We start from the raw sequence: 18,759 nt of genomic DNA, 5'->3' as shown, positions 1-18,759 counted from the left end.
TGACTCCTCATGGAAGGTCTTGGTTGTTAAACCGTCTTTGGTGGCACTAAAGGAAGAGAGAGCGGCGCCCGCTTTATAGTACCTCTCCGCTTCACACGGGCGGTGTCTCTCTCTGTCCACTTCCAGTTCCTCGCATTTAACATACTGGACTTTGTATATTTACTCAGACTACTTCTGTATCTTCTGCCATGTGAAATAAACGCACATCAAACCGTATTTGCGTCGTGTTTTTGACGTTAGTTCGTCGTTATTTCCGCCATTTTGGGACGCGCAGGGATCTAAAACGAGGTTACCATGGCAGCGTCCGTTGTACAAGCAGCCACAGGTGACAAGGTGCTACCGTAAATATGGGACAACATGCGCACTGTCAGAATGAATCATGCTCTATCAGTGTTATGTAGGCTACTGTAGGCCAGGGGTTCTCATAGTCTCACTCTGGGATCCACATTTTCCCATGGTCATTAAGTCGCGACCCACTTTTATAGAATTCAAACCAAGATTTAAAAAATAAAAAGCCTTTAAAAACTCATTTTGCTCTTTATTGAGCAAAGTGCATTTCAGAGCACATGAATGAAACTGAGGAGGACCATGACAACTTTACGGAAGTGAATAAAATAATATCAAACTGCACAGAATGGAGACCAACAAAATGATATATTTGACTTCTAATGCATCTCTGCATTCAGAGCATATTCACAAAAGTGAATAAATATCAAATTGCACAAAATAAAGACGCACAAAACAAAACAAGATTCACTGCATTCAGGCCACATTAATAAGAAACGGATATCTTTGCATTCAGAGCAAATAATAAGAAACTGAGGAGGATCATTACAACTGCATGTGTGCAAGTGTCGTGTGCCTTTCAAAATAAGTTATTTTTCAAAATAAAAGACATGTCCAACATCAGATGCACATTAAATATTTACTTTTTTTGACCAGCTGTCCGTGACCCATCCAGAACACGCCCGCGACCCACTTTTGGGTCCCGACCCACCAGTTGAGAACCACTGCTGTAGGCTACTTTCAATCAAATAAAAAGATGGATTATAAATTAATCTAATTATTTATATCATTTAGGCTAGTTTATAATTTACAACAGTAGACAGTCATTTATTGGTGTTATGGTTCTTGGAAAATTACCTGCTTGAAACTAGTGCATTATAACCCATATAATAAGCCTTTATTAGGCTAACGCTAAGTGGGGGGATTTGTGTAAAAGAGACAGATATTTACACATAGGTATGACAGATTATGCAGAATAAATTTGACATGACATTGTTCGCTAATGATGTTTACAAAAGAGTGAGTTGCCAGGTTGCATAATAAAAACACTCATCATTAACCTTCTGGAAAACATGGAGCATTTGGACCAAAATGAACTTCAGCCAAATATACTTAACTGAATCAACAGATTATCATAACAGGATTAATAACCTTTTTTAAATGGCAAATAACAAACTCATTCTCTGCTTGTTGCAAAAAACACCAAAAACAGCTGAGACTCAGATCATAAACAGATTACACTTTGTGGTACATGTGGTATGCCAGTATTTATGATTTCTGGGCCTTTTGAATCATTCATTGGCCCCTGGTTTGAAGCTGTTTGCAGCAGTTTGTGGCATCTATGTTGGTACTGTTTTTTTTAAAGCCTTTGTTGTACTTGGTGTTTTGATGTAAAGGGCTGAGGGGCACTGGTACTTTGAGGATGCTGTAGTACTACTAGGCCTCTGTGATCAGAGTTGGTACACAGCGTTCATGCACAACTGACACAACCAAAGGAAATGAGTCAAACATTTTGTTGTTTGCTATAGTTGAACTGCTCTTTTCAACGTCAATCTTTTGCTGTCAGGGGTGAACATCATACAAGGAACTACTTGGCCTGCACGGAGACAAACAGAGTCACATAAAGGGAAATAGATGCACTGTACTGATACACTGAACTGATTTCCCTACTCAATCAGCAGAGGCGGAGAAACCGTGGGCCACATTCAGAGAGAAAGCGCAAGAGAAGGAGCGACACTCAGGAAGTGAACAGGGGAAGTTTAGTGGTTTCTTGCGTCATCATTTTATGCTGCTTCTTGCGTGCCGATGCAGAGCGAAGGTAGGAACACTCGTATTCGCTTTTTAAACTTGTATATTCTCTCAAGTTTCCACGCTGAGACTGTTTCCTCAGAGTGGACAGACAGGGAGGGATGGTGGACGGCAGGACGGCGGTGGCAGGTGTCAGGGCGATGGGGAAGATGGGGACTGAGTTTGAGCGTCAGTGTGTGTGTGTCTTGTGTCTTGGTGTCTATAGGTTCAGGCTTAAAACAGAGCTGCTCCACTTCCGCTGCAGTGAAAAAGGGGCCGCGATGGCCGTGGCATGTGGGCGAGTAGGTCAGACCGGGTCTGTAATGAACCCAGTCCTCGGGCGGGAGCTGAGATTGGAGGTTTAGATGTGTCCACCGCCGGTCCAGAGAGACATTACAGGTTGACAGGAGTGAAACATTCAGTGGCTCACTTCACTGAATAGGAGAAGTTCAGAGGCAAGGGTGTGGCCTTTCATTCGAAAATAAATTGAGTGCACCGGGGGGGGAAGTGAAGAGCCACATATGCATACTGGAGCATTCGTAGTCATTTGCTGTTTGATTTCTTTCTCTTTTTTTTTAAAGGGGGAGATTGTTTTCTGCCATGTGAAGCCGCTGTGTGCACAAAGAAACCTTTTATTTCTGCTTTTTTTTTTTCAGGCTGGAAGATGAACCAGAGTATGTCCTAACAATCCAGCTTCAACACATCAACTCCCCATGCAACGCAAGCTCTACAGAGGAAGCAACCTGCACCCAACAACCATGCACTAAAGTAAAGGAAACAGAAGCATCAGCAGCAGCAGAAGCAGCAGAAGCAGCAGAAGCAGCGGTAGCAGTAGCACGGTCAAATCTCTGAAATGTGCAGCACCTTTACAAAGCCAGTGTCACATTAACCAAAAAGGTCAACACATCCACGGGAAGTCAGAAAGTCAAGTGTGACGGTCACAAAGTGAGCGGCTCGGAGCGAAGGCCTGTCTGAATGTGAGGTGGAAACAGACGACAGGAAGAGATGCGAAGAGTTCGGAGAAGAGGAGGGAACAAAGAGAAGGTGTTTGGATGTGATCTGCTCGAGCACCTGACTGCCTCCTCTCAAGAGAGTAAGTGAACGACCCCCCCCACTACAAAACAAAGTCCTATATATCGTACTGCGTTGTTCTCTGTAATCATTAACATACACTACAGCACAGATACTAAACACCACAACATATTGTACAGATAAATAACCATAAATGTAGATAAATCTCAACAGTGTCTTACTGGAGGACGTCTGAATTATCACACAATATGATGGTGTGTATAGATATGTATGTATGCTACAGTAGAGGCTACTGTAGTGTACATCCTGTGTGATCTGGGAAAATAGAAATGTGTTTTTGCGAATATTTAAGAACACTTGTTGTGTTTTTAAAATGCTTAATTCCTAATTTTGCATTATGCAGACAGATATGAAGCAAAAAAAAAAAGACATAGTAGCTACATATTTAGTTTTTTCCCCCCCACCATTAACTACACCACAGGTCTGCTCCAATGCATTAAATAGTACTGGTCATTTTATAAAGTGAGACATGTGGTGCTGTTTCATAACACACATCAGTCCCTGTGGATTTTATGTTTCAATTTTCCTGTAAATAGAAACTAAACTAACCTTGTTAACAGCTCTGTGAGGATGACTCAGGTACAGGTATTAGTGCTTCTTGCTACATGCTAACATCAGTGTGCTAACGTCCTCACAATAACAATAGCAGCCTAACGTGTTGATGTTTAGCAGGTGTAATATTCATCAAGATCAAATATATCGCAGCATATGCTTATATTTGCTAATTAGCATATTTGATGGGAATATAATTATGTCTCTGCTTAGATTCAAACAAACTTAAACTTTGACCTCATGATGATGTCACATGAAAAGTCAGTGTTACTACAGGTCACGCTGAAGGGGGGTTTATACTGGATGTTTGTACCAAAATAGTTGATAGTTATTTTACAGATTTGAACGTCAGAGGAAATGTCACAGATCAGTAGCTACAATCAGATTCATCTCACTGTGCAAAAATGTCATGACAGTCCTTTAAATACTTCTTCAGACTAAAAGAAATGGTGCTCCAACATCACAATTACTTGATTTATGCTGCTGAAAATTTTGCTTTTACAAAATCACACGTTAGAAAATGTTCAATTTAACCCTTTGGGCAAAGAACCATATTTAATCAAACATCATCTGACCAAGCAGCAGCTCAGAGCGCGTCAAACTTAAGTGTTAGTGAAACCTGAGGCATGAAAAATCGTGGTGCCATAGAAATACTGTAAAAAGAAATTAATTATAAAAAAAAATACTGTAAATAATTAATAATAATATTAAAAATATTGAAATGAAAATACTCTAAAAATACTGTTAAAAAAATACTGCTAATGTTTTACCCTAGACGGGCGAGGAACCATTATGGTAACTGATTTGCAATATGAAAATAAAAACTCTTGATGAAATATCCTCCAATAACACTCCAGGGTTGAAAATTTGACTTTCAAAATACATGGTTTCCCATAAAGTTGGAATAACTTTATTTTCTATTATAAAGGTTAATTGTGCTTTAATTTTCAGAGTGATATGTTTGGAAGCGATTGATCAATAAAGTTTTGAGGAAATATAGTACACTTTATCTATCAAGAATAAATCACAATGTCACAATGATTTCATGAGAAGTAGTATAAAAAAAAAAGTTTTATTCCAACTTTTTGGTCAACCGTGTATTTCAGTGATTGCCATATACGGTAATAGGTTAAATGTCTGCAGGATTACAGTATACATATATCAGTATGTCTGTGCATATGATTTTGACATTGCTTTTATGATCACATGTAGTGCATTTGAGCACAATCAACAGCAAGTCTTCATGTCTTGGCTGTCCCATATGAAACAAAATACATACAAACCTGGATGTGTGTGTTCATGTTCAACCTTTATAAATCACCCGTGTTATTATTCAGGTCATTAACTTGGGTCATGTGACACAGTTCCTCAGGTTTTGCGATGCTGCAGTGAATTTGTTGAGCTCAATGGGATCGTGGACGGGATCTACAGGTTGTCTGGAGTGTCGTCCAACATACAGAAACTAAGGCGAGTTCTCCCACCGGCCTCTCTTTTAACCTATATGTACTCTATTTCTAATTTACTGAATTTAAACTGATTGAATCTGTCTTTGTCTACAACCAGGGGAGAGTTTGAGAACGATGGGATTCCAGATCTGAACAAGGATGTGTATCTGCAGGACATCCACTGTGTCAGCTCTCTGTGTAAAGCTTATTTCAGAGAGCTGCCCAACCCTCTGCTCACGTACCAGCTGTACGACAAGTTTGCTGTGAGTAAAGCTCAGACACACAAATGTTACCATTAAGATTTTAAATCAAATTAGGATAAAAACATACTGTATTTTCTTTAAAAAATCAGTGATAAATTGAAATGTCTGTGTTGCAGGAGGCCGTGGCCATCCAGCTGGAGGAGGAGAGGCTGGTGAAGATCAGAGATGTTCTCAAAGAGCTACCAGCACCTCATTACGGGTACAGTCTTGTAGATTTTCCAACTTAACCCACAATGAAAAACCTGCCTCATTTTCCTTTAAAGGGATAGTTCAACATTTTGGCAAATTGGCCCATATCCACAATCCCTATAGTCATAGCAGTAGGTTCGTTACCTTTAATTGTCGGTGCAAGCTATTTTTAGAACGGCGGAGCAGAGCCGTGAGCTGCTCAGAGCTAAGCTACAGAGGCTCATGGGATTTCTTGGTTTCCCTCATCAAACTCATCAATTACACAATCCAACAACTCCAAAACGCTCCGATGGACATGTTGTGACCTGCACATTCACCACGCTATGAGATAATAACACAACGTTACCAGACAGAGTTGTTTTAGAGGGAAATGCAGAGACTGCTTGGCGAAAAACTGCCCCCGACGGAAACGTGCATCAGTGGTTTTGCATGTATTTTCCTCTAATACAACTCTGTCTGGTAACGTTGTGTTATTATCTCATAGCGTGGTGAATGTGCAGGTCACAACTTGTCCACCAGAGCGTTGTGGAGTTGTTGGATTGTGTATTTGATGAGTTTGATGAGGGAAAGGCTTTTATTTTACATTTAACTCACTGATTTGTGCTCCACTTGAAATCAGCTATCATTTTTTATCCCTACACTAATGTGACAATATAAAAACCATCATAGATCTGTTAAATTCTTCGTCTTCTCCTCCTCCTCCTTCAGGACTCTGGAGTTCCTGATGCGTCATCTCGTCAGGATGGCCTCTCACTCCTCGGAGACCAACATGCACGCCAGAAACCTGGCCATCGTCTGGGCCCCCAACCTGCTCAGGTGTGTTAGCATCAGTGTCGCCGCCGCCTTTGAGAAATACACTGAACTAGCCACACAATCAATCAATCAATCAATCAATCAATCAATAATCTATCAATTGGTTTCTATTTTTAGGTCGAAGGACATCGAGGCGACCGGGTTTAACGGCACAGCAGCCTTCATGGAGGTCAGGGTTCAGTCCATTGTGGTGGAGTTCATCCTCACACACGTGCCGCAGCTGTTTCCAGAGCTAGGTAAGAACACACACACACACACACACACACACACACACACACACACACACACACACACACACACACACACACACACACACACACACACACACACACACACACACACACACACACACACACACACACACAGCTGGACTTACTCTTGATTGTTCTTATAGATCGAGTGTGGACCGTATGCATTCTTGTCTTGGATGGCTGAAGGTTATTCATAGGTTATCCAGCAGTTTATTGTTATTTATTCGAAACATTGTTCATAATAAGTATCCTACAGATCTTTTTAATCAGATTGGTTATTATAATGCTGATGTTCACCACTACAGTACCAGAGCTTCAACTCAAGGTCTACTTGCATTACCACGACCAAGAACTAATTCAATGAAAAGCACTGTTGTATATAGAGGCATTTGGTTATGGAATACTCTTCATTTAAATATTAGGACTATTCCCAGTAAAAAAGCATTTAAGAAACATGTGAAGTCACTTTTTAGACTTAAGAGTTAATCTTTCATGTTATCATTTTGAGAACTTTCTCTTTCTTTCCCTTTTTCCTTTCTTTTTATTGTAACTGGATCTGTGTATTATTATTTTATTTTGAACTTTTGAAAAGGACCCCAGGAAGACTAGCCTGGCGTTTTTCACACAGACCTCTGCCTCATCTCCGTCTTCTGCTGTGTGCAGGTGTATCAGCCGAGAGGAGGAAGTCCCTCCCCTCCCCGACGTCAGAGCGCAGTCCGGACGAGCCATTATTCCGGTCCAGCCACCCTCACCTGCTCCCCAATATCGGGAACATCAGTCCAGGAGACGGACCCCTCGCCATAAGACCCTACCACGCTATCATCGAAGGCACAGACAAGTGAGTCCACCGTCAATCACGGACAATGTGTTCAACTTCCTGGCAGGGCCGTTGTATAGGGGAGAAAGGTGATGATAATTCTAGGGGCCCAGCGCCCAGTAGGGCCCATAAAAAAAACCCAGTAGTCTAATCTTTGTATGACTGATTTATTCTGCATAAGACCCTGACTAATACTCATAGTACACTGTAAAAACGCAACATCTTTCCAAGAATTTTTGTCTTATTTCTTGTCCAAATGTCTCATTTCTAGTCAAAGCTAATCTCTTTCCACTTAAAATAAGACTCATTACCTAAAAATTAACTTGTTTTTAGATCATTTTCACTTATTTCAAACAAATTTTCACTTGAAATAAGTAGAAAAATCTGCCAGTGAAAACATGTTTTTTGTGCTTGTAATAAGAAAGAAAAACTTGTTCCATTATCAGATTTTTTCTACTTATTCCAAGTGAAAATATGTTTGAAAGGAGTAAAAAGTGTCTAAAAACAAGCTACTTTTAATATGATGTGTCTTATTTTAAGTATAATGAGATTTGTTTTGACTAGAAATTACATTTTGACTAGAAATAAGACAAATATTCTGGAATAACTGGAAAAGTTAGGGGGAGGGGCCCACTTTAGTATTCTTTAAGGGGGCCCAGAATACCTAGCAACAGCCCTGCTTCCTGGTAAAGTGAAACATGCTGACGTTATGTCATGAGGTCAAGTGGCTGAAAACACGTTTCTGAGTTTCCTCAGTGTGATTCATCTCTGCTGTTTTTAAAAAAAAATTTTTTTATGAATGTCGCTTCAGGAGAAAAGGATCTCTGAAGGGAAGGAAGTGGATGTCCATATTCAACATCGGAGGACGATTCCCAGACCCACGGAGGAGACACAAACACTCAGCTAAAGGTACAAAATGTCTTATGGAAATTAGCTGTTGTATGAAAGTATAAGCTTCTTGTTTGGTTCTGTTTTTTTCTATGAACAAGTTAAGATTTTATAGTAAGTTTGATTCCTATGTTTTAATTAATTGATTATGCTTTACGGAGTGAGAGAAGTGCTGCTGTTGTTAAATGAAGTGCAGATGCAGAGAGGAAGACTTACCACTCTTTTTAATATGAACTTAAGATGCTGTCTAGAATAGAATCTCAGCACAGCTCTTTGTCATCTCACAGCTTCAAACTAAATGTGTGGTCTTATTGGTACAATAAATTAAATTTGTGTGTTTTCAGTTTTTCCACGCCTGTATATCTTCATTTTTTTTCTCTTTCAGAAAAAGACAGGGGTACTTTGAGACCAGCCAGAAGCATGGACTCCCTCAGCTCCCCGCTATATAAAAACGAAGGTGCAAAAACCTATTATTCATTTCTATAAACTTTAATTGACCAGTGAGGTAAAACTCAGTCCATTTGGGATTTATCAGACCGACAGAAAGTCTGAGACGACATCGTCTTTACTCTGAATCATCTGGTTTCCACAGTTAAACATTATAGTCCAATGGAAACCCATTCACTGTGAAGCTTGTGGATTAGGGCTGGGACGATATGTTTTTCTCCCGATTCGATTCTTCTACGATTTTTTGGATGGCGATTCGATTTAAATTGCGATTCTACGATATTGCCGATTCTCTCGATTTTTAGTCTGCATGTTTAACATTTATCTGCACACAAATAGCCTACTGTAGGAGCCTATAAATTAACATACTCCATTATAAAGTGAACTTAAACCCTTTTCAAAACCTGTACTCTCTGTGTGTAAAAAAGGCTAACAAATGCACATTGCACAATATTAAGAAATAAAAAATAATTCGATTTTTGAAAAAAAAAAAATTTGATTTAAAAATCGTCCAAAAAGATATCGCGATATTTATGTGAATCGATTTTTTCTCCCACCCATCATCCAGAATACAGTAATTGGGACATTTGAACACAGACTTTTTTTAAGGATGATTTTTAATGATCTTGATAAAGTTCTTACCACCAGGTGATATATTCTTTTCTTTACCTTGACAGTTTGGATGTGATGGCTGTGACTTGCAGTCGTTCTTTAGAAGATTCGGGTGTTTTAATGTTTGAAACTTCACAAACAAATGTGTCAGAGATCGAAATGTTAAAAAAACAAAACAAAAAACCTGAACAACATAAAGAAAAGTGAGGAGATGATTATGATTTGTGGCCTGTTCAGCTCTCTAACAGTTTTCGTTAAGATGCAAATTGATCGCAATATTTTTATTTAGGCTGACTGTGACTGTGATTTGATCTTTTCTGTCCCTTTAGGCTCCAGACGTTCTGCGCAGCGCCCTCCCTCCACCAACATGTCTGCCCAGGTGGCCTCCCCCTCCCCTCCGTCAGGCGCCGAGGTTTCACCCTCCACCGGTGCGACGGGCGGCAGCGCCAGTGAATACGCCGTGACGTACCGCAGGGGCACGGGGTTAGTGAGCGGGGGCGCGGGGACCCAGGGCACCTACACCGCTCTGGACCCCGAGGGTTTAGGGTCCGTGGGGGGCGAGACCCTCCAGTCCAGATCCCCGGGAGTCTCCACTAAAGCGGGACGGAGAGCGGCCATGCACATCACAGGCCCCACCCTGGTCACCGTGCCGCTACACATCACCTCCAACCTGGCCTACGGCGTGCTGCAGGGCAACAGCAGGATCGTCCACTGTAACAGGGATAAGGATGGAGGAGGGGGAGGAGGGGGAGGGGGGGACAGGGTGGAGGGTAAGGAAGGAGGAGGAGACAAGGTGGAGGGGAAGGAAAGCAGAGAGGAAGAGGTGAAGGGGATGAAGGCTGAGGAGGAAGAGAAAGACAGGGAGGGAGATGAGAAGACAGAGGCGACAGGTGGTGCTGGAGAGGAAAAGGCTGAAGGAGCAAAGGAGGAGGAGGAGGAGGAGGAGGAGGAGGAGGAGGAGGTGAGAGAGGACGGTGGTCAGAAGTCGGAGCTGGTGACCAGAAGTGTGTCGAGAGAGCAACAGGTCGAAAACCTCAACTCCAACACAGACGATGACGACGCTGCAAATTATGACCCATGTGCTGACGACGGCAGTGACTACATGGGTAACTCCTCCTGTTTCATCACCATGACAACCTTTACTCTGAATACAGGGGCTGAGACTAATGATGACTGTTTTTTTTAAAGGGATAGTTCAACGTTTTGGGAAATTGGCCCATTGCCATAATCCCTATAGCCAAAAAACTGCCCCTGACAGGAACGCGCATCAGCGGTTTTGCATGAATTTACCTCTAAAACAACTCTGTCTGGTAACGTTGTGTTATTATCTCATAGCGTGGTGAATGTGCAGGTCACAACTTGTCCACCAGAGCGTTGTGGAGTTGTTGGATTGTGTATTTGATGAGTTTGATGAGAGAAACCAAGAAATCCCATGAGCCTCCGTAGCGTAGCTCTGAGCAGCTCGCGGCTCTGCTCCGCCGTTCTAAAAACAGCTTGCACCGACAAATAAAGGTAATGAACCTACTGCTATGACTATAGGGATTATGGCAATGGGCCAATTTGCCAAAATGTTGAACTATCCCTTTAAGCTTACTTTTTTGGGCTTTTTGCCTTTAATCAATAGTGTAGTAGTAGAGAGAGCCTGGAAATGGGGAGTCAGAGACATGCAGCACAAGACCGCCCGAGTCGGGAAGACTATAGTCTCTGCACATGGGGCGTCTGCTCTATCAACCGAGCTAAACGACGGCCAAGACTAATGACTGTTATCAATATCATTTACTATTCACCAAATCAGTCTGTGGACCTAAATATCTTTGCAACAATTGAATGGATTGCCATAAATTCTGGTTCAGACAATGAAGCTCCCTGCAGCATTTATCTTTAAATGACTTTGTTGATCCTCAGACTTTTCCTCTATTGGCTGAAATTCATGTTGCCTTCAGGATCAACTGTAAACACACAAAACTCTCTGACACCACCGTCGTGTCAGTTTGTCAACTTGCAAGACTAAACTGGATGACATCATCCTTAACTTTACCTTTGTGCTAATCAGCAAATGTCAACATCTGCTATCAGCTAAGGGTATAGCTAAACATGGCTGCTGACTTTCTGCCTCACTCTCACTTCATCACAGTGTGAACACTTTTGCCTTTAGATGTAGTTAAGCACTAAAGGGTATAGTGACAAACACTGAATAACTATGATGAAAGGAAATGACATAAAAAAATCAATGATACCCCTTGCACAAGCCAATATTTTATCTATTATTTTTTCTAATTAGAGAGACACAAATCCTCATCTTATGTCGTCTTGTCGCTGTGACCATGAACCTGTTAATTTTAACCCCAGCATTGGTTTCTTTGTATAAATGTTTCTAATAATATCCAATATATAATGTTATCCTATATTTCTATTGTAGACATGCATGGGGGCGAACCGACTGATGCTCAGCCTGAGGTGAATCAGTCAGAAGACGTCTGTGCATTTGATTCTCCCGACGTCCTCAACTCGACCGGAGTGGAGAAAGACGAGCAGGAGATGTCTGGCTATGTCCAATGCAACTTTGATTTCCTGGATCAAATGGACTGCAGCGGCATGGACCATATGGACTATGGCAGCAGCTCCTATCAGGTTGGTGTTGTTTATTTAAGCAATATATCACGACAGGCCGTGGTATATGCTCATTATACCACGGCTAAGGGGCGTTGTTCGGCCCGACGCGAGTGATATATTGCTGTACGGTTACCAATAATGACAATATGAAAGAGGGATACGCAATCAATTTCATGTAGTTTTATTCAACCCGAAATACATATTATCCAATAAAATAGCCTCACTGTGAAAAAAATAGTCCCACCTCTCCAGACGTTAGCTCCAAGTTAGCTCTGCATCTCGTCTTTTCCTCCGCTTTCTTTCAGGTAAAAGTCACTGCTCAGTCCCCTCTACCAGGGCCGTTGTATAGGGGAGAAAGGTGATGATAATTCTAGGGGCCCAGCGCCCAGTGGGGCCCATAAAAAACCCCAGTAGTCTAATCTTTGTATGACTGATTTATTCTGCGTAAGACCCTGACTAATACTCATAGTACACTGTAAAAACTCAACATCTTTCCAAGAATATTTGTCTTATTTCTTGTCCAAATATCTAATTTCTAGTCAAAACTAATCTCTTTCTACTTAAAATAAGACTCAGTACCTAAAAATGTACTTGTTTTTAGATCATTTTCACTTAAATTCACAATAAATAGAAAAATCTGCCAGTGAAAGTAAGTTTTTTGTGCTTGTAATAAGGAAGAAAAACTTGCTCCACTATCAGATTTTTTCTACTTATTCCAAGTGAAAATCTGCTTGAAAGAAGTAAAAAAGTGTCTAAAAACAAGCTACTTTTAATATGATGTGTCTTATTTTAAGTATAATGAGATTTGTTTTGACTAGAAATGACATTTTGACTAGAAATAAGACAAATATTCTTGCTAAGATACTTGAGTTTTTGCAGTGTAATGCTGCATTAACATCAAAACAAAGTAGGCTAAATAAAAAACAATAATACATACGTAGTCTAAGAAAAAAAAAGGAAAAGTTAGGGGGAGGGGCCCACTTTAGTATTCTTTAAGGGGGCCCAGAATTCCTAGCAACGGCCCTGCCCTCTACCATTGTTAACCCTCCCCGCAGGTGAAAGTTAACCTTAAACATGTGAATTCAACTACTTAAGTCAATTTTTTTTAACATCGTAAAAACATTACTGTCTTTTGCTACGGACTGCAACAACTTCCATTCATACCAGTCATACGTGCCTGACACGGAGTGATAGCCTACGCTGTGATAAGGTTTTAGAATAGTAGCCGTGGTATATGCTCAATATACCACGGTTAACAACCAATCAGATTGCGGGATTTCACCTTTCCGTTTTATAATTCTATGCAGATGATGTCAGATTGTACCTACTTGAAGTTCTTTTATTTCACTTCCTGCCTCTCTTTTCAGGAGTTCTCTGTCGAACCTCCGGGTCACTCAGACGATGAGTATGAAGTCATGGCCCAAGCTCCGTCTCCTCCTCCTCCTCCTCCTCCTCCTCCTCCTCCTCCTCCTCCTCCTGCAGAGCCACAGATACAGCTGCACCCAGTCCCTGAAACACTCATCCAGAGTCCCACCCACTTAAACCCACACAGGCCGCTCAGCCTCGACCTGCACAGCCGACACACTAAATCCCTCAGCTTGCCTTACATGACCTCACCCGTCGACGGGCCGGAGGGGTGTTGCTCCGAAGATGAGGATGTGGAGGATGTGGAGGAGGACAATGAGTACAGTAGTGGAGGAGAAGAAGATGAAGAAGAAGAAGAAGACGAGGGCTTTTTTTGTAAAAGCCTTCCTGCTGATTTCATTTTAGGAAAACTATCAGGGATGGAAAATGACTCTGTTACACAGGACAGTCGCAACCTTGATGGACTTCCTCCTGTTGATCCATCGCACAGCTCTGAGGAGAGACACTGTGAGACTTTGCATATTAAAGAACCAACAAGAGGAGATCCGAAGCAGGGAGAAGCGACGGATGATGCTGACGGGGAGAGAATGAAGGGAAAACAGATAATGCAGGAGGAAGAGGAAGATTCACACGATAAGCAAGAAGAGCAACCTGAAAACCACATGCAAAGGTGAAACTGATTCCTATTTTACATTTTTACATCACGTATTTGAATCCAGTGGTTAAAAATATATACAACAACCACAAACCTTTTTTTTTTTTTTTTACCTTTTGACCTTTAACTACCAAAATCTAATCCGCTTGTCCTAGATACGTACACGCAGACAGACAGTCTAAAAAAAAACCAAACAAACACACACACACTTCTAGCTCTCGATGTTGGCTGCCGCACTAAGGTGTAAAAAAGACAGAAATCTATCATAGGAGAGGTGCTTTATGAGTAAATAGGCTCAGATATTAACACGTTGGTACAATTTACAGGGAATGGTTTTAAAGAAATATCGTCTTGAGGTATTTAACCAACTTCTTTGCTGCATTTATATAATGAATTTACCGTAATTACAATTCGGGGCCACCTTCTTTTCACATGCACATTCAAACTTTTCTATAATAACAAAATGAATAGATGTTATAATGACAAGAAAGGTCCACAGTCCAAACAGTCTGGAGTTAGACAACAAGAAATATGAAAATAATGTGTGGCATACATTATATTTATATAAACTGTTTCCACACAATGTTAGAAATAAAGCAAACAACTGTATTTAAAGCAGATATCAGTGGAATGTTTTTGTTAATATAAGTCCTAAATAGTCCTATTTTCCGTCAGCAATCACTTACATGAAGTATTTCAGCCTAAACACGAGTCTCTCCGTCACTCTGCTCTGCTGTAACCCGAGGAGAAAATTTTCCTTGTGGGATACAAGTGTTATCCAATGAGGAGAGAGAACGGCATGAAGGGCTGTGTGTGCAGCCAAGGGATGCGCGTGAATGTGGTGACGTAGCACGAGGACCAATTGATGCCTGACAAGGGCGGGGGCTGCTAACTCATGGTGCGTTCAAAGAAACTCGTACTTTGTGTTTTTCCTTCCTGTGAAGTCATACCAGTTCGATCTGGTACGAGTTCACGGGTCGGAAGTTACGAGTGGCCGTTATAGGGAACTTTCACAGACAACAGGATGGTAAAAACACGAGCTACGGGTTACCTGGAACGCTACCAAGTCGTAGTTGTGACTTGAAGCTGTAACTTACGGTTTCAAAAGCCTGCCTTGAACGCAGCATTAGCCGAAACGGCCGTGAAGCTGATATCTGCTTTAAGCCAACTCTTTATCTAATTATGTCCAAATAAATGAATGCAACCCCTAAATCTTCATCTAAAAAGCAGCAACTCTTAACTGTTTCTATTTGTCATCCATGTGCAGCACAACAGCCGAGGAAGATCTCAACACTGCAGATGTTCAAAGAGACAAGGAAGTGTCAACACACAGCTGGGAGGACTTCCCACCACCAATCGATGAGGACATTGATGAGTTAAGCACCATCGAGGTCGAGGATGAGGAGGAGGAGGTGGAAGAAGAAGAGGAAGTTGTTGAAAATCCTCCCAGTGATGATCTAACATGTCACGTTTTATTAGAGGAACCCAGAGAAGATCCTAGAAATTGTGGCGGAGGGGATGTGAAAGAGAAACACAGCGATGGGGAAGAGGACGGGAGAGGATTTCAAGAAGTAGAGCCGATGTGTATAGAAGGAAAAGCTGAAAGAAAAGATGAGGAGAAGATGCAGGAAGGAGGTAAAGAGCAGGACGGGGAAATCTGTAGCGGTAAAATTTGGGCTGAACTTGAAGATGTTGTATGTGAAGTGATAGAGGGCGAGGAGGAAGAGCAGCTTGAGACGGATGGTGGTCTAGAAACAGATGGAGGGGAGGAAGAGCAGAGAGTTAAGGTGCAGAGAGACGAGATAAAGGAAGTGAAGGAAGGACAAGGACAAGTTAGGACAGAGGTAGAGGAGGAATCGATGGAGGAAAACCAGGAGATGCGGCAAAAATCGGAAGAAAAAGAGACGACGAGTGAACGAGAGGAAGCAATTGAAGGGAAGACTGCGGTCGGCGAAGAGGCACATCATCATGACGGAGAAGAAGTGGTTTCAAAAGAGCCAGAAAAGGAGAAGCACGACCGGAGGGGAGCTGATGGCAATCTCAGATCACCGCCAGATCTCGTAGAGAAACGACAACTAAAAGAGGCCACGTCCGGCATGAAGAAACTGAAATGCGACGAGATCGGAGTCGGTAGGAAGCTGGTCGTCTCCCAAAACCCCAAAGTTTACCAAGTGAAGGCGGTGCCGGTGGTGCCCCCGAAGCCCCAGCACTGCAAGATCACGGCCCTGACGCTCCGACAGCAGCAGCAGCAGAGGGAGAGGCTGGAGGCAGACAGAGGGAGGGACGGAGGAGGGGAGAGGGAGAGGGAGAGGGAGAGGGAGAGGGAGAGGTGGAGGGACAGCGACGATGGCGCCACGAGCAGCAGGAGCAGCCCTCACAGCATGTGTTTCGACGAGGCCGTTGCCATAGCAACCCTGAAGCGAGAAAAGGAGAGAGAGTGCGAAAAGGAGAAGGAGAAGGAGAGGCAGAAGGACTGGGGAGGTGAAGTGTAGTAGTAGAGTGAGCAGGGCGATGTTGTATATTGATTTTGACTGATTTATTTTTCCTGTACAAACTATTTTTCTTTTCTTACATGGAGCATAAAAGGCTTTATTTTTAAATTCCAGTATAAATCACAACAGTATTGTATTATTATAACTGTTATAAATGTCGAAATGGTTTTTCTGTCACATACAAACTTGATGTGCAGCTGGAAAACTATTAGGTTTTTTTTTTTTTTTTTTAATGTGTTGGAGAGGACTGTGACAACTGTAGCTGACAGGGAAATGAAAGGAAGTGGTGACATGAAGCAAAAGTCCACATCTGGACTCTGAGCAGAGATGTAGCTATTATTAAAGTCACCGTTTCTAAACTTCTGGGCCACACGGATGCAGAAGCGGAATAAATGGGAACAACTGCAGTCAAGATTTTACAGATATAAAACATAGAAACTGAATGCAAACACACAGTGAAGTGGGAGAAATGCTGCTCCAAAGTGTTTAATGTGAAATATTTTTTACAAACCATCTGGACAAACCGCTGTTTTTAAATTAAAGCCCACACATAAAGCTTTTATACTGAAGGTCTGGAGAAACAGGACGTGCCATCACTGGATAATTCAACTTTGATAGGTGAACTCAAATCCAGCTCACCCCCGCGTGTTATACAGTACTTTGTAGTTATATGAAGTATATGTGTCTATACAGCACATATAAATGTTGTACAAAGAAATAAAGAAAAAGTTGACCAAATGGGATTAAATAGTAGATTTTGAAAAGCAGGGATGATGAATGGAATGTACCATTGAAAATAGATGTTTTTAAATTTTTTAATTAAATATGTGAATAAAAATATGTTTCCAAGATGTTGCATATTCTTTTTGTATTATAATTTAAACTACATCAAAATTATAATATTTATTATTTTAGAAGAAAATATCTGTTATTGTTTCGAGACAACTAAAAATACAATTTATTTTAGTTCTTTACAGCACTGTATTTTGTTTATTTATTTATTTTATTTTCCTTTTTTTGGGGGGTTTATTGACAACACACAGGAGTATACAACACACGGATGAACACAAAGATAAGTGTATACAACTTTATTACACAAACATACAATCATCAGTCAAACAATCAAACAAGGGGGTTTAAAGGTGACAACAAGACAAAGAAAGAAAAAAAGAAATACTTATTTGATTAATATTTTGTAAAGCTGCAGAGATCATATGAATAAACAGCTTTTTTATTGCAGAAAATTTGGCTTCTTGCCTGAAAATTTGAATTTGTGTATGTAAAACTTGAATACAGTAAATATAGCCTAATTAACAAATAGATCAAATAAAACGGAGAATTTAGTTTCTTATCAAATTCAGTGTAACCAAACATATCGTTTTTCCAGCATAAACTGAACTGGGCACAGCAGTGTATTTGGGATTCGTGTTTATTTATTTATTTATTTTTAATAATATTTATTTATCATCAAATAACATCACCAATTGAACAAGGAACAAAAAAAACAAAGCGACAGACATTCCAAGACATGATAAAGGCAAACATTATCAAAACATTTAAAGAACTAATATATACATATATACTAATAAATAAATAAATATGTCTAATAAAAGAAATAAATTATAAAAAAGACCTTAAAAAATGAAATTAAAGACATAGAACAAGTTATAAAGGCAGACAAGATTACTTAATATAATTTGAATAAAATTCAATCGCTGATATACATTTTTTGTTTGATTCAACATGTAATACAGACTCAAAATAATTTTTTAATTCGACTGAAAATAATGGGAATGATGGGGTTGTATTAGACATTTTGGCTTTATGAATATGGAATTTACCTAGTAATATGAAAAGATTAATTATGTTAAATTTATTATTGTGAGAGGAGGAGCTGAAAATAATAATTTTCTCATCAAAGTGATACCTAACTGTGGTTTTAGCTAAAAGAAAATTTTCCAAATCTTTCCAAAAAGTGATACAAAATGGACACTTATAAAATAAATGAATGATATTTTCTTTATCGTTTTTACAAAAGGTAAAGCTGTCATCAATGTCAGAAAACTTGGATACGTATACATTAGTAGAGGGATTCGTGTTTATTAGGAACGTTACGACTTTGGCCAATTACGTCACATCCGCTCCCTCGGTTTCCCGGAAGTAAATCAAAATAAAACAGATGGGAAGGCGCT

The 18,759-nt window shown here is 40.6% G+C and overlaps 1 protein-coding gene across 1 annotated transcript; it reads left to right on the top strand.

The window, feature by feature from the left end:
• The first annotated feature begins 2,086 nt into the window (after window positions 1-2,086).
• LOC311001137 (uncharacterized protein) lies at window positions 2,087-17,341 on the top strand. Its single transcript, XM_083992125.1, has 14 exons — window positions 2,087-2,104; window positions 2,730-3,166; window positions 5,082-5,184; window positions 5,281-5,425; window positions 5,542-5,624; window positions 6,323-6,430; window positions 6,545-6,663; window positions 7,342-7,516; window positions 8,307-8,404; window positions 8,769-8,840; window positions 9,772-10,548; window positions 11,862-12,073; window positions 13,423-14,090; window positions 15,343-17,341. Exons 2-14 carry the CDS (start codon window positions 3,079-3,081, stop codon window positions 16,565-16,567), a joined length of 3,873 nt encoding a protein of 1,290 aa, XP_083848251.1. The 5' UTR covers window positions 2,087-2,104; window positions 2,730-3,078; the 3' UTR covers window positions 16,568-17,341.
• The last annotated feature ends 1,418 nt before the right edge of the window (window positions 17,342-18,759 follow it).

The sequence above is a fragment of the Trachurus trachurus genome (genome assembly GCF_905171665.1).
Source record: "Trachurus trachurus genome assembly, chromosome: 17".
Lineage (NCBI taxonomy): Eukaryota > Metazoa > Chordata > Actinopteri > Carangiformes > Carangidae > Trachurus > Trachurus trachurus.
Note: the sequence above shows the minus strand (reverse complement) of the source record. Positions and strands in the feature narration are given on the sequence as shown.